General features: G+C 40.4%; 1 protein-coding gene across 3 annotated transcripts in view; it reads left to right on the top strand.

The window, feature by feature from the left end:
• ubxn4 (UBX domain protein 4) overlaps positions 1 to 22392 on the top strand; it is a 120429-nt gene that overhangs the window by 43202 nt on the left and 54835 nt on the right. For all 3 annotated transcript variants that reach the window (XM_034186326.1, XM_034186327.1, XM_034186325.1), the window contains exons 6-8: positions 16353 to 16455; positions 16627 to 16681; positions 21920 to 22084. In XM_034186326.1, coding sequence (XP_034042217.1) covers positions 16353 to 16455; positions 16627 to 16681; positions 21920 to 22084 — 323 coding nt within the window. The remainder of the gene's footprint in view (positions 1 to 16352; positions 16456 to 16626; positions 16682 to 21919; positions 22085 to 22392) is intronic.

The raw sequence follows: 22392 nt of genomic DNA, 5'->3' as shown, positions 1-22392 counted from the left end.
TTGGGTTTTGCACAGAACCAGAGGTAATAGAATTATATTATTATTTTGGTTGGTGGTGTGCCGCAGGATTTTGTAAATATAAAAAGGGTGCCGCGGCTCAAAAAAGGTTGAAAATCACTGCTATATATCATTTGTATATGACCGAGAACAGCTGGTTGCTTGCCACCCGTGATTTGTGGGAGACATGAAATAACCCTGAGACCTTTGTCTGGATCATATACGTGTTGCACCTCAGCGTGTTAACACCCGCTCCTAGACATAGGACATGAAAAGGCATTAACATGTATAAAGTGGGAGAAGACAATATGTCGCCCCCCAGACCGGAGTTCTGTTGGCAGACATTAATTTGCATAGGATACAGCTTTGTGTGGCAGGCAGGAAAAAACAGGGAAATCACATATGACTTTGTGCTTGGTGACTGAAAGCTGCTTATGGTGAATTTGTGTGGCCGATACAATACACAATTTATGACGAGTTTGCTCATTGGCACACAAGATTGCATGCGAGTGTGGGGCTCAAATTTGTACAAGTGTCAAGGAGGCTTTAAGCCCCTTTCACACCGGGGCTGCTCCCAGTTGCTCCCTGTGGCGTCATGACGACGCAGGAATTTCTGCGTCAGGTGCGCGCAGCAGGGGACAGAGAGGAGGTGAGAACGCAGCCTGCAGGTTCTCTGCACAGAGAAGTCAGAGTGCACAGTTTGGCTGCAGACAGACTATGCACTCTGACTTCTCTTCTGCTTGTGCTGAGTTGCAGGGCTGCGCTCTGAGTTCTGTTATAGTTTATCTTTCCTCTCTTGACTGCAAGATGCGCGCGCGCACGGACCGTCCTTTAGCAAATGTGGAGATTGGTGTTCTACTTGACAATGACATGTCCTGGACTTATGTCCTTTTTTTAACTGTGATGAGAGAGTGAGGAGAGAAAGGAACTAACTGCCTGCAGACAATTTTTTTTTTCTTTTCTTTCCTCCTTTGACCGCGAGATGCACGCACGCGCGCGAGCGAACCGTCAAGCAATGCAGAGATGTCTGGAGTTCTACTTGATGTTGACATGTCCTGTCTCAGGACTTATGTCCTTTTTTTAACTGTGATGTGAGAGTTTGAGCAGAGAACAAGGAAATAATGCCTGAAGCCAGACTTTTCTTTTTCTTTAAATTGTTCACATGTGCGCGCGTGAACGAACGTCCATGAGTGGACTCGAGATGTCCGGACTTTTTACTGGATATTTCTGGCAATCAGTCTGCATTTTTTACTTTTTTTACTGCATTGAGTGAGAGCATTTAATGCTTCGATCTTAAATATGATCAATCTATCTTTGTTAGTTGGCTATGTACCACAGGCTTTTAAGGTGGCAGTAATTAAACCATTACTTAAAAAGCCATCACTTGACCAAGCTATCTTAGCTAATTATAGGCCAATCTCCAACCTTCCTTTTCTCTCAAAAATTCTTGAAAGGGTAGTTGTAAAACAGCTAACTGATCATCTGCAGAGGAATGGTCTATTTGAAGAGTTTGTCAGGTTTTAGAATTCATCATAGTACAGAAACAGCATTAGTGAAGGTTACAAATGATCTTCTTATGGCCTCGGACAGTGGACTCATCTCTGTGCTTGTTCTGTTAGACCTCAGTGCTGCTTTTGATACTGTTGACCATAAAATTTTATTACAGAGATTAGAGCATGCCATAGGTATTAAAGGCACTGCGCTGCGGTGGTTTGAATCATATTTGTCTAATAGATTACAATTTGTTCATGTAAATGGGGAATCTTCTTCACAGACTAAAGTTAATTATGGAGTTCCACAAGGTTCTGTGCTAGGACCAATTTTATTCACTTTATACATGCTTCCCTTAGGCAGTATTATTAGACGGTATTGCTTAAATTTTCATTGTTACGCAGATGATACCCAGCTTTATCTATCCATGAAGCCAGAGGACACACACCAATTAGCTAAACTGCAGGATTGTCTTACAGACATAAAGACATGGATGACCTCTAATTTCCTGCTTTTAAACTCAGATAAAACTGAGGTTATTGTACTTGGCCCCACAAATCTTAGAAACATGGTGTCTAACCAGATCCTTACTCTGGATGGCATTACCCTGACCTCTAGTAATACTGTGAGAAATCTTGGAGTCGTTTTTGATCAGGATATGTCATTCAAAGCGCATATTAAACAAATATGTAGGACTGCTTTTTTGCATTTACGCAATATCTCTAAAATCAGAAAGGTCTTGTCTCAGAGTGATGCTGAAAAACTAATTCATGCATTTATTTCCTCTAGGCTGGATTATTGTAATTCATTATTATCAGGTTGTCCTAAAAGTTCCCTAAAAAGCCTTCAGTTAATTCAAAATGCTGCAGCTAGAGTACTGACGAGGACTAGAAGGAGAGAGCATATCTCACCCATATTGGCCTCTCTTCATTGGCTTCCTGTTAATTCTAGAATAGAATTTAAAATTATTCTTCTTACTTATAAGGTTTTGAATAATCAGGTCCCATCTTATCTTAGGGACCTCGTAGTACCATATCACCCCAATAGAGCGCTTCGCGCTCAGACTGCAGGCTTACTTGTAGTTCCTAGGGTTTGTAAGAGTAGAATGGGAGGCAGAGCCTTCAGCTTTCAGGCTTCTCTCCTGTGGAACCAGCTCCCAATTCAGATCAGGGAGACAGACACCCTCTCTACTTTTAAGATTAGGCTTAAAACTTTCCTTTTTGCTAAAGCTTATAGTTAGGGCTGGATCAGGTGACCCTGAACCATCCCTTAGTTATGCTGCTATAGATGTAGACTGCTGGGGGGTTCCCATGATGCACTGAGTGTTTCTTTCTCTTTTTGCTCTGTATGCACCACTCTGCATTTAATCATTAGTGACTGATCTCTGCTCCCCTCCACAGCATGTCTTTTTCCTGGTTCTCTCCCTCAGCCCCAACCAGTCCCAGCAGAAGACTGCCCCTCCCTGAGCCTGGTTCTGCTGGAGGTTTCTTCCTGTTAAAAGGGAGTTTTTCCTTCCCACTGTAGCCAAGTGCTTGCTCACAGGGGGTCGTTTTGACCGTTGGGGTTTTACATAATTATTGTATGGCCTTGCCTTACAATATAAAGCGCCTTGGGGCAACTGTTTGTTGTGATTTGGCGCTATATAAAAAAATTGATTGATTGATTGATTGAGTACACGGTATAAAAACAATCCTGTTTGAGTTATACTGCGGGAACAACAGACCACAGCAGGAATCATAAATTGGCTCCGAGTCACGCCGGGTAACGCCTCTTTGCCCCGGCTTGCGCTGGAACCACTTCCTTTCTGCGTTCAGCACAGGACGCCAAAAAAATTAAACAGGTTTAATTTTTCGGCGCCCGACTTGCTTCCTCCTTTGCGCCCTTGCGCTGTTGTGGCGCCGAGCTGCATCGTCTTGCCACTGAGTTTGTTCCACGCGGCGGCGTCATAATGACGCACGGCGCAAGGGTCTTTACACGTCACTGAGCGTCATGTGTCTGAATTCAGTATCAAATTCTGGCACCAATTCCTGAACATGGGCACTTGGTGAACAACTTCACAAATACCTTGGATACAGCTCTCCCCCATGTTTGACTCAAAATCTCCACTTATTATAAAATGTCATCACACTAAGATGCAGTCACATTAGTTTCATGAACACTTACAAAATCTTAAGCATAAAACTATGGAGTTAAAATTGTCTCAATATTTGTAAATACACACAGGGTGATCTACAAATAATCATTGATTTGCAAATGTGTTGAGATATCCACAAATGTATATTTCATATTTGTAACTTGTAAATTGGTCTTTGCAAATAATGTTGTATAAAAAAAATATAAAAATTTGTAAAAAAAAAAATTACATTTGTAAAACTGGAAATTGTATTTGTGAATTGAGTTTCAGCATTTGTGGATCACCAATTACACGCATTCAACGCTTTCCTCTGCGATGTCATTTTGAGACATTTTCACGAACACAGATCCACAAATAAATGCCGACTGATTCACAAATACACACGCACACTGGATATCCACTAGATGGCAGTGTGGTTCCATTCATTGATGTGGCAAGCTGAATTATTTTTTAAAATTATGTGTCCACGGATTTAATCATGGGAAAGGGGGTGGGGGTGTTAGTGTTTACTCTTTAATGCAGTGGTTCAAATAAGCGTATTAAACAGCATTGCGCCTGTGCGTGCTCCGTGACACAGACATGCTGCAAAATTGTTCTTTTAAAAACTTAACTTAAAAGTTGCTACATTTAGCTAAGCTTCGCACAGGAGCCACACAGCGTCACCGCAGCAACCAACCAGTCCTGCTTTACGACAACTGTCGCAACAACCAGGCAGGAAACTGATTTGTATCTGTAACACACATATCAGTGTCCGCGGACTTATAAATCTTGCATTATGTCGTAAAAAAAGAACGCTTTGCGATAAGCATTTTAAATACTCAGTAACGATCACGATTAAAGAGTCATCCTGGAGCATATAGTTTCAGCTTGCCACATCAATGAATGGAACCACACTGCCATCTAGTGGATATCCAGTGTGCGTGTGTACAACCCCTGGCAAAAATTATGGAATCACCGGCCTCGGAGGATGTTCATTCAGTTGTTTAATTTTGTAGAAAAAAAGCAGATCACAGACATGACACAAAACTAAAGTCATTTCAAATGGCAACTTTCTGGCTTTAAGAAACACTATAAGAAATCAGGAAAAAAATTGTGGCAGTCAGTAACGGTTACTTTTTTAGACCAAGCGGAGGGAAAAAATATGGTATCACTCAATTCTGAGGAAAAAAATTATGGAATCATGAAAAACAAAAGAACGCTCCAACACATCACTAGTATTTTGTTGCACCACCTCTGGCTTTTATAACAGCTTGCAGTCTCTGATGCATGGACTTAATGAGTGACAAACAGTACTCTTCATCAATCTGGCTCCAACTTTCTCTGATTGCTGTTGCCAGATCAGCTTTGCAGGTTGGAGCCTTGTCATGGACCATTTTCTTCAACTTCCACCAAAGATTTTCAATTGGATTAAGATCCGGACTATTTGCAGGCCATAACATTGACCCTATGTGTCTTTTTGCAAGGAATGTTTTCATAGTTTTTGCTCTATGGCAAGATGCATTATCATCTTGAAAAATGATTTCATCATCCCCAAACATCCTTTCAATTGATGGGATAAGAAAAGTGTCCAAAATATCAACGTAAACTTGTGCATTTATTGATGATGTAATGACAGCCATCTCCCCAGTGCCTTTACCTGACATGCAGCCCCATATCATCAATGACTGTGGAAATTTACATGTTCTCTTCAGGCAGTCATCTTCATGAATCTCATTGAAACGGCACCAAACAAAAGTTCCAGCATCATCACCTTGCCCAATGCAGATTAGAGATTCATCACTGAATATGACTTTCATCCACTCATCCACAGTCCACGATTGCTTGTCCTTAGCCCATTGTAACCTTGTTTTCTTCTGTTTAGGTGTTAATGATGGCTTTCATTTAGCTTTTCTGTATGTAAATCCCATTTCCTTTAGGCGGTTTCTTACAGTTCCTTCCTTGGTCTACCAGTATGTTTGCCTTTAACAACCTTCCCATGTTGTTTGTATTTGGTCCAGAGTTTAGACACAGCTTACTGTGAACAACCAACATCTTTTGCAACATTGCGTGATGATTTACCCTCTTTTAAGAGTTTGATAATCCTCTCCTTTGTTTCAATTGACATCTCTCGTGTTGGAGCCATGATTCATGTCAGTCCACTTGGTGCAACAGCTCTCCAAGGTGTGATCACTCCTTTTTAGATGCAGACTGACGAGCAGATCTGATTTGATGCAGGTGTTAGTTTTGGGGATGATAATTTACAGGGTGATTCCATAATTTATTCCTCAGAATTGAGTGATTCCATATTTTTTCCCTCTGCTTGGTCTAAAAAAGTAACCGTTACTGCATGCCACAAACAACTGAATGAACATCCTCCGAGGCCGGTGATTCCATAATTTTTGCCAGGGGTTGTATTTGTGAATCAGTCGGCATTTGTTTGTGGATCTGTATTCGCGAAAAGAATGTCTCAAAATGATGTCACAGAGGAAAGCGATGAATGCGTGTAATTGGTGATCCACAAATGCTGAAACTCAATTCACAAATACAATTTCCAGTTTTACAAATGTAATTTTTTTTTTTACAAATTAAGTTTTATACTTGCAAATACATTATTTGCAAAGACCAATTTACAAGTTACAAATATGAAATTTGCATTTGTGGATATCTCAACACATTTGTAAATCAATGATTATTTGTAAATCACCCTGCGTACATTTACAAATATTGAGACAATTTTAACTCAATATAAAATTAGGAGCCTAGATTGAAAATGATGTAGCTCAAAGTTTTTGCCTTCCCTGATCCAAGTGCCACAGCTTATTACTCTTAACTAAACAAAAAAACCAAAAACAAGGTAATGCCATATACGAGGGCTGTCCGTAAAGTATAGGTCCTTTTTATTTTTTTCAAAAACTATATGGATTTCATTCATATGTTTTTACGTCAGACATGCTTGCACCCTCGTGCGCATGCGTGAGTTTTTCCATGCCTGTCGGTGACGTCATTCGCCTGTGAGCACTCCTTGTGGGAGGAGTCGTCCAGCCCCTCGTCGGAATTCCTTTGTCTGAGAAGTTGCTGAGAGACTGGCGCTTTGTTTGATCAAAATTTTTTCTAAACCTGTGAGACACATCGAAGTGGACATGGTTCGAAAAATTAAGCTGGTTTTCAGTGAAAATTTTAACAGCTGATGAGAGATTTTGAGGTGATTCTGTCGCTTTAAGGACTTTTCACGGTGCGAGACGTCGCGCAGCGCTCTCAGGCGCCGTCGTCAGCCTGTTTCAAGCTTAAAACCTCCACATTTCAGGCTCTATTGATCCGGGACATCGTGAGAGAACAGAGAAGTTTCAGAAGAAGTCGGTTTCAGCATTTTATCCGGATATTCCACTGTTAAAGGAGATTTTTTTAATGAAAGACATGCGGACGGGTCCGCGCGTCGGGACGCAGCCGACGCGGCGCGGCGGCACAGGAAAAACACCTCCGTGTTGATAACCATTTGTTAAAATCCAGTTGGCTTTTGATGGCTTTCAGTGGAGTGAGTATATGAGAAATTGTTTATCAGCTGGAGATGTTCCAACTTGTCCTCAAGGCTTCCAACAGAGGTGTTTTTCCTGTGGCGGAGCATCGCGGCGGCTGCGAGCCGACGCTGCAATCCGCCTGCACGTCTTTCATTAAAAAAATCTCCTTTAACAGTGGAATATCCGGATAAAATGCTTAAACTGACTTCTTCTGAAACTTCTCTGTTCTCTCACGACGTCCTGGATCAACAGAGCCTGAAATGTGGAGGTTTTAAGCTTGAAACAGGCTGATGACGCCGCCTGAGAGCGCTGCGCGACATCTCACACCGTGAAAAGTCCTTAAAGCGACAGAATCACCTCAAAATCTCTCATCAGCTGTTAAAATTTTCACTGAAGACCAGCTTAATTTTTCGAACCATGTCCACTTCGATGTGTCTCACAGGTTTAGAAAAAATTTTGATCAAACAAAGCGCCAGTCTCTCAGCAACTTCTCAGACAAAGGAATTCTGACGAGGGGCTGGACGACTCCTCCCACAAAGAGTGCTCACAGGCGAATGACGTCACCGACAGGCGTGGAAAAACTCACGCATGCGCACGAGGGTTCAAGCATGTCTGACGTAAAAACATATGAATGAAATCCATATAGTTTTTGAAAAAAATAAAAAGGACCTATACTTTACGGACAGACCTCGTATAATCCTTTACTGTCCCACAGTGTGGAAATTTGCATTGTTGCAGCAGCAAAGTGACAGTAGAATATTTGAGGAAAAAAAAGTGAGCACAGAAAGTACTCAAAACAACAACAAAAAACCCCATGTTGCGTACCACGTGTCAGACACATGCAAGACATACTTAAGACACCATTAAGCACACTTAACATTGCACATACAAGAACAGGAAGAATGCCAGGAAGAATGGGCAGCTTCATTTTCCATTAGAGAAAATGAAGAGCCTCGCCCACAACAACCACAAAAGACTCTAAGCTGTCAGACGTTAAAGGGGGCAATAGACTGTATTAAAAACAGGGGTATGTAAACTTTTGATCAGGGTCATTTGGTTATGGCCCAGTCACACGGCACTTTAACGAAGCGCAACAATGCCCTAATGAAACAAGAAATCTGGACTTTCGTCGGCATCGTTTCTTTCACGCAGCTTCGTTCCTGCAGCTGGCGCTTCGTCAGGATTTTTAAACTGTTGAAAAATTTGAACGAAGGGCAACGAAAACCTCAATTCGTCCGTGTTTCATTTTGCTGTTGTTTTTGACATTTTTTGTTTGTTTAGTTTTTGTAACGTTATTGTTTAGTTTGACTTCGTTTGACCGGCTGAATGTTTTCACACTGTGCAGAAGGTGGTTTCTGAGCGCTGAGGCTGCTGCTGTGTTCATGTACCGTCGGAAATTACAGGGCAAACTCATCCTGTTTGCTTGGATTTTTTTTTTATCTGGGTGGGAGGGGGTCAGCTTCAATGGGCTCAGGCACCTTATATAGACCAGAATTAATCGTTTGTGTGGATACATTAATTATTTTTGCCACAAGCAACTGCTGAATTTGAAACAACAAAAACGTTGTGTAATTTCCAATGGTACTTAAATGCAGCATTAGTGGCAGCAGCAGCTGCTGCGTGCGTTTATTATTTTTTTTATTAAATATAACAGTATGAGTGTAGGAATGACAATCCAGCCCTTGTGTACATGTGGCAACAGGTAGATGATTCACATGATTATTATATAAAGAGCTGTTCTGGAAGGCAGAATTCACATTGTGGATCAGTGATCAGGTGGTTGGCTCTCACTGCGGTATTTTGTCACTTCCTGTTCCGGAGCACAGCGGTGTTTTGCTGTATCTGTTAGCTGTATAATCTGCGCAGTTAGATTGATCTAGTTAACTAGATAACGATTTGTTTCACAGTGTAATCTTCACGTGCCTTAACTAAAGCACTCCCTCTGCTGAATCACCTCTAAATTATTTACACATTATTCACTTTGTGTGTTTTTAGGAATCCGCTAGCTTAGCGCAGCTACTAGCTCTTAGCCGGTTTAGCATGGTGGCTTCTCCTGTCTCTCCTGCACTTTTGTGCTCTTGGTGTGAAATGTTCAGTTATTCCTCGGCCTCCTTTAGCAGTAATGGTACTTGTAATAAGTGTAGCTTATTCGTAGCTTTGGAGGCCAGGCTGGGCGAATTGGAGACTCGGCTCCGCACCATGGAAAATTCTACAGCTAGCCAGGCCCCTGTAGTCGGAGCGGACCAAGGTAGCTTAGCTGCCGTTAGTTACCCCCTGGCAGATCCCGAGCAGCCGGGAAAGCAGGCCGACTGGGTGACTGTGAGGAGGAAGCGTAGTTCTAAACAGAAGCCCCGTTTACACCGCCAACCCGTTCACATTTCTAACCGTTTTTCCCCACTCGACGACACACCCGCCGAGGATCAAACTCTGGTTATTGGCGACTCTGTTTTGAGAAATGTGAAGTTAGCGACACCAGCAACCATAGTCAAATGTTTTCCGTGGCCAGAGCAGGCGACATTGAAGGAAATTTGAAACTGCTGGCTAAGGCTAAGCGTAAATTTGGTAAGATTGTAATTCACGTCGGCAGTAATGACACCCGGTTACGCCAATCGGAGGTCACTGAAATTAACATTGAATCGGTGTGTAACTTTGCAAAAACAATGTCGGACTCTGTAGTTTTCTCTGGGCCCCTCCCCAATCGGACCGGGAGTGACATGTTTAGCCGCATGTTCTCCTTGAATTGCTGGCTGTCTGAGTGGTGTCCAAAAAATGAGGTGGGCTTCATAGATAATTGGCAAAGCTTCTGGGGAAAACCTGGTCTTGTTAGGAGAGATGGCATCCATCCCACTTTGGATGGAGCAGCTCTCATTTCTAGAAATCTGGCTAATTTTCTTAAATCCTCCAAACCGTGACTATCTAGGGTTGGGACCAGGAAGCAGAGTTGTTGTCTTACACACCTCTCTGCAGCTTCTCTCCCCCTGCCATCCCCTCATTACGCCATCCCTGTAGAGATGGTGCCTGCTCCCAGACCACCAATAACCAGCAAAAATCTATTTAAGCATAAAAATTCAAAAAGAAAAAATAATATAGCACCTTCAGCTGTACCACAGACTAAAACAGTTAAATGTGGTCTATTAAACATTAGGTCTCTCTCTTCTAAGTCCATGTTAGTAAATGATATAATAATTGATCAACATATTGATTTATTCTGCCTTACAGAAACCTGGTTACAGCAGGATGAATATGTTAGTTTAAATGAGTCAACACCCCCGAGTCACACTAACTGCCAGAATGCTCGTAGCACGGGGCGAGGCGGTGGATTAGCAGCAATCTTCCATTCCAGCTTATTAATTAATCAAAAACCCAGACAGAGCTTTAATTCATTTGAAAGCTTGACTCTTAGTCTTGTCCATCCAAATTGGAAGTCCTAAAAAACAGTTTTATTTGTTATTATCTATCGTCCACCTGGTCGTTACTGTGAGTTTCTCTGTGAATTTTCAGACCTTTTGTCTGACTTAGTGCTTAGCTCAGATAAGATAATTATAGTGGGCGATTTTAACATCCACACAGATGCTGAGAATGACAGCCTCTGCACTGCATTTAATCTATGATTAGACTCAATTGGCTTTGCTCAAAATTTAAATGAGTCCACCCACCACTTTAATCATATCTTAGATCTTGTTCTGACTTATGGTATGGAAATTGAAGACTTAACAGTATTCCCTGAAAACTCCCTTCTGTCTGATCATTTCTTAGTAACATTTACATTTACTCTGATGGACTACCCAGCAGTGGGGAATAAGTTTCATTACACTAGAAGTCTTTCAGAAAGCGCTGTAACTAGGTTTAAGGATATGATTCCTTCTTTATGTTCTCTAATGCCATATACCAACACAGTGCAGAGTAGCTACCTAAACTCTGTAAGTGAGATAGAGTATCTCGTCAGTAGTTTTACATCCTCATTGAAGACAACTTTGGATGCTGTAGCTCCTCTGAAAAAGAGAGCTTTAAATCAGAAGTGCCTGACTCCGTGGTATAACTCACAAACTCGCAGCTTAAAGCAGATAGCCCGTAAGTTAGAGAGGAAATGGCGTCTCACTAATTTAGAAGATCTTCACTTAGCCTGGAAAAAGAGTCTGTTGCTCTATAAAAAAAAAAGCCCTCCGTAAAGCTAGGACATCTTACTACTCATCACTAATTTAAGAAAATAAGAACAACCCCAGGTTTCTTTTCAGCACTGTAGCCAGGCTGACAGAGTCAGAGCTCTATTGAGCCGAGTATTCCTTTAACTTTAACTAGTAATGACTTTATGACTTTCTTTGCTAATATAATTTTAACTATTAGAGAAAAAATTACTCATAACCATCCCAAAGACGTATCGTTATCTTTGGCTGCTTTCAGTGATGCTGGTACTTGGTTAGACTCTTTCTCTCCGATTGTTCTGTCTGAGTTATTTTCATTAGTTACTTCATCCAAACCATCAACATGTCTATTAGACCCCATTCCTACCAGGCTGCTCAAGGAAGCCCTACCATTATTTAATGCTTCGATCTTAAATATGATCAATCTGTCTTTATTAGTTAGCTATGTACCACAGGCTTTTAAGGTGGCAGTAATTAAACCATTACTTAAAAAGCCATCACTTGACCCAGCTATCTTAGCTAATTATAGGCCAATCTCCAACCTTCCTTTTCTCTCAAAAATTCTTGAAAGGGTAGTTGTAAAACAGCTAACTGATCATCTGCAGAGAAATGGTCTATTTGAAGAGTTTCAGTCAGGTTTTAGAATTCATTATAGTACAGAAACAGCATTAGTGAAGGTTACAAATGATCTTCTTATGGCCTCAGACAGTGGACTCATCTCTGTGCTTGTCCTGTTAGACCTCAGTGCTGCTTTTGATACTGTTGACCATAAAATTTTATTACAGAGATTAGAGCATGCCATAGGTATTAAAGACACTGCGCTGCGGTGGTTTGAATCATATTTATGTAATAGATTACAATTTGTTCATGTAAATGGGGAATCTTCTTCACAGACTAAGGTTAATTATGGAGTTCCACAAGGTTCTGTGCTAGGCCCAATTTTATTCACTTTATACATGCTTAGGCAGTATTATTAGACGGCATTGCTTAAATTTTCATTGTTACGCAGATGATACCCAGCTTTATCTATCCATGAAGCCAGAGGACACACACCAATTAGCTAAACTGCAGGATTGTCTTACAGACATAAAGACATGGATGACCTCTAATTTCCTGCTTTTAAACTCAGATAAAACTGAAGTTATTGTACTTGGCCCCACAAATCTTAGAAACATGGTATCTAACCAGATCCTTACTCTGGATGGCATTACCCTGACCTCGAGTAATACTGTGAGAAATCTTGGAGTCATTTTTGATCAGGATATGTCATTCAATGCGCATATTAAACAAATATGTAGGACTGCTTTTTTGCATTTACGCAATATCTCTAAAATTAGAAAGGTCTTGTCTCAGAGTGATGCTGAAAACTAATTAATGCATTTATTTCCTCTAGGCTGGACTATTGTAATTCATTATTATCAGGTTGTCCTAGAAGTTCCCTGACAAGCCTTCAGTTAATTCAAAATGCTGCAGCTAGAGTACTAACGGGGACTAGAAGGAGAGAGCATATCTCACCCATATTGGCCTCTCTTCATTGGCTTCCTGTTAATTCTAGAATAGAATTTAAAATTCTTCTTCTTACTTATAAGGTTTTGAATAATCAGGTCGCATCTTATCTTAGGGACCTCATAGTACCATATCACCCCAATAGAGCGCTTCGCTCTCAGACTGCAGGCTTACTTGTAGTTCCTAGGGTTTGTAAGAATAGAATGGGAGGCAGAGCCTTCAGCTTTCAGGCTCCTCTCCTGTGGAACCAGCTCCCAATTCGGATCAGGGAGACAGACACCCTCTCTACTTTTAAGATTAGGCTTAAAACTTTTCTTTTTGCTAAAGCTTATAGTTAGGGCTGGATCAGGTGACCCTGAACCATCCCTTAGTTATGCTTCCATAGACTTAGACAGCTGGGGGGTTCCCATGATGCACTGAGTGTTTCTTTCTCTTTTTGCTCTGTATGCACCACTCTGCATTTAATCATTAGTGATTGATCTCTGCTCCCCTCCACAGCATGTCTTTTTCCTGGTTCTCTCCCTCAGCCCCAACCAGTCCCAGCAGAAGACTGCCCCTCCCTGAGCCTGGTTCTGCTGGAGGTTTCTTCCTGTTAAAAGGGAGTTTTTCCTTCCCACTGTCGCCAAGTGCTTGCTCACAGGGGGTCGTTTTGACCGTTGAGGGTTTTTACGTATTTATTGTATGGCCTTTCCTTACAATATAAAGCGCCTTGGGGCAACTGTTTGTTGTGATTTGGCGCTATATAAATAAAATTGATTGATTGATCAGATGGTGGAAATAACCGCACATGGCGAGTCAATACTCATTCATACGGACTGATCATTTTACTGCTCTGATATATGCAATCATCTTTACGCTCATATTTATTCCTCCTTTTGACAGTTTTCTGTTATAAATCAATATATATGGCTTAGAACATAATACAGTGATAGAGTAGTGACCACGGCAAACCAGAGGTTTTTTTTTTAAATTGGAGCAAGACGGCTTGCGCAGCATGTCATCAGACAGTTAGTCCATGAGCCAAGCAAGACTTCGGTACCACTTAAGGGGAATAAACAACACTTTGAATCCAGCCTCAGTGTATCATGGCCTACACAAAAATGTATGATAGCCATCCCATGGTGGTACCTGTAGCCAGGTAGTGGTCAGTGAAGAATTACACAGAGGTCAAACTTTAGAAATGCTTCAGTCATGTTGAAAACTATATCACATTACTTGTCTGGTCATAACGATTCCAACAAGGTGTAGTTTGGACTATCTGTGATGGAATGTTCTGGATTTATGGGGTAAAAACAGCAGAAATGGTGACAACGGTCAATTTCAGTTTGTACAGGGGTCAAAAGTTAAAGTTGCTCCAAGTTCAGTACAAAATGATCCAAATTATTGGTTGAAATAAAAGGATTAATAAATGGAATAGTTTTGACTGTTGAATGTTTGGTCTTCAATGTAAAGGTTAAACAAGGTCAACATCTATTGGATTCTATGACATGTGACATATATTGCCCTGTAACATAACAAAGCATGACAGATGGTGCAAACTATTCCTTATTAGAACCTTATTAACCCAAACAATAATTTGCATCTTGTTTTTACTGAATTTTAGCAACTTTAACTTTTGACCCCTATACAAGCTAAAATTGACCTTTGTCACCTTTTTCTCGTTCATATAATAATGAAAAATGGCCAAAAACTCAAATTCTGCCAGGCTATACATTTGAGCACAATTGTTTGTTAAACATGCCCTGTATTTCCCTGAAGCCAGAAGGTTCAATATGAGAGATTAAAAGATGTGATTAATATTTTGTTAGTTGTGGCAATGAAAATGAAGCCTTCTGGTCTGTACATGCTGGGTGTTCTTAGTGATACTTTATCACATCAGGGTTCTCAGCAGGATTTTTTTCTCCACGTAATAGGATGAGAAAAATCTTAGCCCCCCCCCCAAGAAGCTTTTGCATTATGGGATTATAAAGGCTTATAAAGGCAAGTGGTTAGTGCATTTGGTTTCAGTGTGGCAGGTTCCTGGTTCAGATCCCACCCCTGCCACATTTCTCCATGTAATGTGGAGTTGTGTCAGGAAGGGCATCCGGTGTAAAACTTTTGCTAGTTCAATATGCAGATCCACCTCAGATTTACTGTGGCAACCCGAATTGCAACAAGGGAACAGCCGATTTATATTTATTTACTTTTTTTTCCCCATTACTTTACTTTTCATGATATTTTATCTTAAAAAAAAAAAAATGTCCAAGGTTTATTATCATGTTAATCAAGAAATCATCTAACCTGAAACAACAACAGATAAGTTATGGTTTTAATTTATGGACAAACATCAAAACTTTCTAAAGAATCTTTTTTTTTTTTTTTTTTTACTTTTATTACTATTTTAATTACAAGTTATTTAATGTAAGGAAAACAAACACATACAGATTTTCTTTAATAAACTGCTGTGTATAAATTAGCAGTTCTGATGTTTCTGACACACGTCTACACTGTTTTGCGTTTTGGCATGATGCCTCCTTTCTTATGGCTTTAAAGTAAAGCTGGCCCCGGTCTCCCCTATCCAGCAGCACTTGGTGCGCGGTTCGCTGCAAGGAGAACTTCAGCAGCTGCAAAACTTTAGCGGCTATAGGAGAACTTTCCCCCCAAGAACTTTTCCCATAGTTGCGCAACGATCCACACCAGAGAACCTTTGTGCGCTGTTGCACAGAAAAGGCACATTATGAGGAATGGGGGAAAAAAAACTACAGTGTGAAACGGCAGAAGCAATAACAGACTGTAGCGACTTTGTCAGCAGAAAAGTGAGTCACAATTGACATATTTAAATGGCTTTGACTCAGGTTGATGAAAAAATTATCATTTTCATGCCACACACCCTTGGAAACAGCGTAACGGCCAAGCTGCAGCGTAATTTTTTTTTCAGGCAGTAGCATAACGGCCCGTTAGGCTGTTATGAGCCTAGCAAAAACCCTTTACATTAAAGATTCTTGTTGTTGAACAGTTTTTTTGTTTTGTTTTGTTTTCCCCCTCCCTCCTCCTTCTCCCTTCATTTTTTCCTTTGGGAAGTGAGATAAATGTGACTGGCTTTTGTGTTGCAGAACATTCAATTGTTTTGCATTAAGGGTTCAGGTTGCTTTGCAGGTTGCTTTTGCAAATTGTCCATACTCAACACTTTAGAATTCTTATTGCTGTTTTAATCAGCAGTTTCATTTTTATGTCTGCCTAGGGCATAATAAAATCATCACCCTTTATTTGTCTGTCTGTTAACAGGATTACATCTACTACTTACTATTACAACTACTGCACAGATTGTGACTAAATTTACTCCACAGATAGATATTAGGGCATGGACGACTCCACTTTTGGAGGTGATCCGGATTGGTGGACGTCACAAATCTCTGATTGCTCTTAGTAGTAAATGCCACAGCGCTGGTATGTATCATGTATCATACTTGATTTCATAGAAGAATCAAGTATGATACATGAATTCATCAGATGTGGATAGAAGCTGATTGCTTTTTAGGTGATGTGATAAAGAAATTCTGACAAAGTGCAGCGGCATCAGCTTACTTGTGATATGTTTTTACTTTACAGTGCATGGTGTCACATTGCGTCCTAGAGAGGGTATAAATGCATCTTCTAGTTACGGTGCTCAATGTTCTAAGAGTGAAGAGAACCTGGATGCAAAGGTGGAAAGGTAGGAGCACAAATGTATCGGTACTTCATTTTTTTCTTTGCTTCAAATTTATAACCAGTCCATTTTAATCTCACACATCATCGTTAGTGCACGTTTAATTTCGTTCTGTTTAATAGCTGCAATGTGAGCCTCATCAGATAACTTTTTCTTGAAATACTCTGTCCCTGACAGATTAACCAAGAAACTGGAGGAAAGGCGAGAGCAAAGGAAGAAAGGAGAAGAGGAGGTAAGGAAAAAAACTTTTTTGGAGAAAACATTTAATTCTCCCTACCGCATATCGGTACTTGCATACCGTCATAGGGGCACACTAGGAAAAAACACATCAAATACATCTAAATAAGATTGAATAAGCACAAAGTAGTAATAAATAGACACCCTGAAACAGAAATGCATCCCGCTGATTTTACGTCTCCTGTGTTAGCACACAGCAGCCATGTAGAATTTTTTCTATTGAATGGTGCTGCTCTGGTTTCACACTGCATCGTATGTACACAAAGTAGTTGTCCACTTTTACAATTCCAAGTTGTACATGTTCCACACAGCGGTCAGTAAACATCCGTTAGCCATCGTCATATTTGTGTTGTTTGATTCTGTTCTCTTGTCCACCCACAGTCCATTGCTAATTTGAGCGGTTGGTAGCTGTTTCAAGTCCCGTGTGGATAGCTATTCAGGGTCCGTCACACTTTGAAACAACTCTCCCTGGACAGTGAGTGGATTTTACAAGCCTTCCAGTGTCTGCAGTCGTGAAAATAAAAATACATTCCACTCAGGTGTCCTCACAACACAACAAGGGTTACTGTATATGTTTGACCAAAGTTCGAAATTACCTTTCTTCCCACTGTCTCAAATTGTACTTTCTGTTGTCCCAGACTTAAGGGTAATATTTCACTGGGCTGCGCCGGTTAGCGAGTAGGTAGAGAGAAAAAAATTGCGACAAAACAGACACTTTAGCACATGTTGCCCGAATGTGGGCCAAATATTGCACAGACTAGCGGTGAAAATGGGGCCAAAAATCGAGAATAGTCCGCATACATAGCATGAATGCCACTCAAATGACATACGCCACTCTCACAAATGTTGAGTGCCCCTCACGCAACCTTTGCAGGTGCATGGATTTGCACACGAATGCCGTACGCCACTCACAGATGTCGAGTGCCACTCGCGTGGCTGAAATTATGACATATTTGCTCACACACAAAGTGCTCAGGATGGCTGTGGGCTGCTATGTAGTGGGAAGAATATGTTTTTGGATATTTTGAAAGTCTCACTTGTGGATAATTTTACCTAGAATAATGGGGCATCACCTATGACTGAATGATATTATAACAAGGTTATAAGGTAACTGATTTTAGGGTCAGTCAATAGGAAATATTAAAATCAGTCTCTAATCTTACAGTAGTAAGTTTTACACGTCAAGTCCTACCCCCTCTGTAAAACCATACAAAATCACAGACAACTTCATGGGTTTAAAACATCTATTTAACTCAGTCAGGAGTGGAATAACAAGACATATCACAGTAAGCAATTTGATGATGGCGAAGTTCAGTGAGCAGTGATTATATGATGTTTATGTAGTTTGGTTTAATTGCGGGAATTTAAGAATGAATTTCATCCTAATCAGCAGGGAATTTACCTTGGTATTTATTAACGTGAGATATTGTTAATGACGGGGAATAGAGTTAAATAAGTCACTCTGCTTAGTTCTGATACCAAACCCAGGTTTTACGTGATGCGCAGTGCAGATCGGTCTCCGTGAGGTCAGATGCTGGGAATCGTCTTGTTTTCAGTCGATGATCCATCCATCACCACAGCTGGTTCAGGGACCTTGACAAAGAGACTCTGCCGGTCACCGCGCCTGGTTTCGTTGGTTACCAGGAACGCTTTCCGTTGTTAGGCTGTGACTTGCGGCGGTGGTTCAGATCACTGCATGACTCGGCTGACCTGGATGTTTTTATCTCTGCAGCGCTTGTCGTCTTTCGTCGTCGTTTTTGGAAGCCGGGTCAAATCAAAACTCAGTACAAAAATAGTTGACTTTGTAAGAAAAATTTTCAAGAGAGGAATTTGGAGTTTAAACATCCTTTCAATTGATGGGATAAGAAAAATGTCCAAAATATCAACGTAAACTTGTGCATTTATTGATGATGTAATGACAGCCATCTCCCCAGTGCCTTTACCTGACATGCAGCCCCATATCATCAATGACTGTGGAAATTTACGTTCTCTTCAGGCAGTCATCTTTATAAATCTCATTGGAACGGCACCAAACAAAAGTTCCAGCATCATCACCTTGTCCAATGCACATTCGAGATTCATCACTGAATATGACTTTCATCCAGTCATCCACAGTCCACAATTGCTTTTCCTTAGCCCATTGTAACCTTGTTTTTTTCTGTTCAGGTGTTAATGATGGCTTTCGTTTAGCTTTTCTGTATGTAAATCCCATTTCCTTTAGGCGGTTTCTTACAGTTTGGTCACAGACGTTGACTCCAGTTTCCTCCCATTCATTCCTCATTTGTTGTGCATTTTCAATTTTTGAGACATATTGCTTTAAGTTTTCTGTCTTGACGCTTTGATGTCTTCCTTGGTCTACCAAGGAAGTGTCTTACAGTGTTTCTTAAAGCCAGAAAGTTGCCATTTGAAATGACTTTAGTTTTGTGTCATGTCTGTGATCTGCTTTTTTCTACAAAATTAAACAACTGAATGAACATCCTCCGAGGCCAGTGATTCCATAATTTTTGCCAGGGGTTGTATATGAAAAAGCACATTTGATAAACTTTGTATGATCAGAGCAAAAAGGCACAAGACATATACATTCCATGTGTGGGGTTAAATGACCACATATTAATTCTTTTCTTTCTTTTCCACTTTTTTCTTGTAACAACAACAGCAGGACAACTTTTTAAATGTGGTTACAACTTTATAATACTGTACAAGTTAGTTACGTGCCCTTCCCCAATTTGTCCACAAGGGGTCACTCTTGCTCCATGGACTTGGGAAAGCTGGTTTTTGGATTTCATCATAAAACATGAAATCCGTTAATCTGCAGCCGATTTTGACCAGAGGAACTTCATTGTGATCGCAATGTTGAGGGTAATCCTTCTGTTGTATGGTTTTATAGGAATTGTGCTGTAAAGACATAGTTCTAGGACTTTTGGGGACAGGTATGTCTTTCTGTGGTCTGTGTTTAGATGAGAAAGGAGTTAGAGCCGTTTGGCTTTGGAATCTGATAGGAACTCAACTCCTCAGTAAGGAATGCACTTTCGGGGAGTCTTACATCCTGGTAGGGGGCAGTTTTATGACACTTGGCCATCCTGTGTTATCCTCAGGACAGCCTCCTTTTGACAACTTGATATATCCCAGATCTTGGGCTGTGATGGGTTTGCTTTGAAGGTTTTTTTTTTTTTTGTTATGACTTTTGCTTCATGCAAGCTTAGGAGGTTGGTGTTGACTGCAGGCTCCTCGCTACAGCTGTTATGTGAAAAGAGGCTGTGGGTATTACTCTCAACTATTGGCACGGAGGGCAAAACCCTGTAAATAATAGTATAAAATAATAACAAATAAATAATAATAATAGTAATAAATGGTTTGTGTGGTGGCAATGCACTAAGCGGTGACAGTAACTCCATTCAGCAGAGTGACAACCCGCTCCATCTAATCAGTCTTGTCCCCGGCAGTTCGATTGCTCAATCGGTCTGTCTGTCTAAAGGTTTCAGTATTACCAGCTTATCTGAGCTTTTTCTTGACCTGCCACTTCTGGCCTTAACTAGTACTGTGCCTGCGGTCTTCCATTTCCTCATTATGTTCCTCACAGTGGAAGCTGACAGTGAAATCTCTGAGATAGCTTTTTGTATCCTTCCCCTAAACCATGATGTTGAACAATGTTTGTTTCCAGGTGATTTGAGAGTTGTTTAGAGGCTCCCATGTTGCCACTCATTCGAAGAGATGCAAAGTGGGGAAATATTTGCAATTGGCCACCTTAAATACCCTTTCTCATGATTGGATTCACCTGTGTCAAGGGTGTCAAGGTCAAGTGTCAGTGAACTTACCAAACCAATTTTGTGTTCCAGTAATTAGTGCTAAATGTATTCAAATCAATAAAATGACAAGGGTGCCCAAATTTATACACCTGCCTAATTTTGTTTAAATAATTATTGCACACTTTCTGTAAATACTAGAAACTTCATTTCACTTCTGAAATATCAGTGTGTTCATCTGCTATATGATATATTTAACTGAAATTTCTGATCCAGACAACCAATGATTTCTAAAGGAAAATCATGACAATTATCAGGGGTGCCCAAATGCTTGCATACAACTGTAGATATTAGGACATGAAAAACGCCATTTAATTTGGGAGGTGATCTGGATCTGGATTCTGGATCAAGATTTCACTTTGTATAGGCTTTAAAGGATTACATCAAAACTATTTCAAGAATTCTCACCAAATTTGCACCACAGATGGATATTAGGATATGGAGACTTCACTGATTGACTTTTGGAGGTGATCTGTATCTGGATTGGCAGATGTCAGAAATCTCTGATTGTTCTTGTTATGAATATTTTACAACTCCAAACTCTATCAACCTGGTTTGTTTAATTTACAAAGGAAGAAGCGAAGGGACTTGCTTAGATTCTTCAAACAGTGGTAAAGGAAAATGTCTGCATCTTTCCTGAAGGCCATGATTTTAATACAGGACAGAGTGCTCCATCACATGATTCAAGCACTCCACTGTTTGACCAGACAGCAGATGTCTCAAAGATGACAGAATGATGGCACTGAATAGCTTTGAAATTTCAAGTGTTCATTTGTTAATTTTGAGATGTTTGTTTGACTTTAATAAATGAAAATAAACAAGTAAAACAGGAAAATTTTACTTTTTCATTTAGTTGGATAATAATTCTGCAACATTAATAGTTGCCTAATAATTAGACACACATATATGTTGCCCTGAGAAAGCGCAAACTCATTTTTCCTTCCTTACACATTCATGGTTGAGGTTTATTTACATTTTGGATTGACTGAGAGCACTGTATTCATTAAATAAAATGAATCCTCATGAATACAGCTTTCCTAATAATATAACACAATCTGACTTTTTTGTCATGTAAAAATATTCTAGTATTATGGATGATTATATAATAGATGGTACACCACCCTGGAGGATGCTCAAATTACACTTAGCCATGGTAGATAGATGGCTGCTTTCAAGAGACGATGTTGGACCAGTTGTCTGCCTGGTTGGTTACCATCCAGGACACTGTTCCATATGGAACAGTCTTCCATAGTTCCATAGTGTGGTAGATGGCAGTGATGCGCAGCACCAGTGCATGCTGCCAGACCTAACCTGACTGCATCTGATAAATTTACTGATTAGGAAGGTTGATTACGACAGTTATATTTGGAATTATGTGATCTATGCACCCTCGTTCATCATTTATATAATTGTGTATATCTGTGATGCAGAGTGAGCTCAGGAAGGAAATTGAGCGACGGAAGCTGGGGAAGGATATGCTGGATTTCAAGAGGAAACAGGAAGAGGAGAAAAACAGGCGACTCCTGGAAGAGAGGAACCGTGAGAAGGCTGAAGAAAAAGCCGCAAGAGAGCGTGTCAAACAGCAGATAGCCTTGGCAAGTTTCACAGCACAATAAACATCTTACCATGTCTGCAAAATCTTAAAAAAATGGCATCAACTTCACTGTAGTTCATTGTGGTTTGAATAGACTTTGAAAACTATTAATGTTCAAACTCTCTTGTGTAAGAAGATGTACATTTAAATGGTTTTTGCTAGTGTTTGAATACCGGAGTGAATGTATGCACATGGACACCAGTGCTAACAATCACCAAATTCAAGACATGCCACAGTACAGAATTTTGAGTTTCCAATTCAAAAATACAACACATGCATTTACTGACCTGGCACCTCATTTATAACAAG

The sequence above is a fragment of the Thalassophryne amazonica genome, chromosome 14 (genome assembly GCF_902500255.1).
Source record: "Thalassophryne amazonica chromosome 14, fThaAma1.1, whole genome shotgun sequence".
NCBI classification, from domain to species: domain Eukaryota; kingdom Metazoa; phylum Chordata; class Actinopteri; order Batrachoidiformes; family Batrachoididae; genus Thalassophryne; species Thalassophryne amazonica.
Note: the sequence above shows the minus strand (reverse complement) of the source record. Positions and strands in the feature narration are given on the sequence as shown.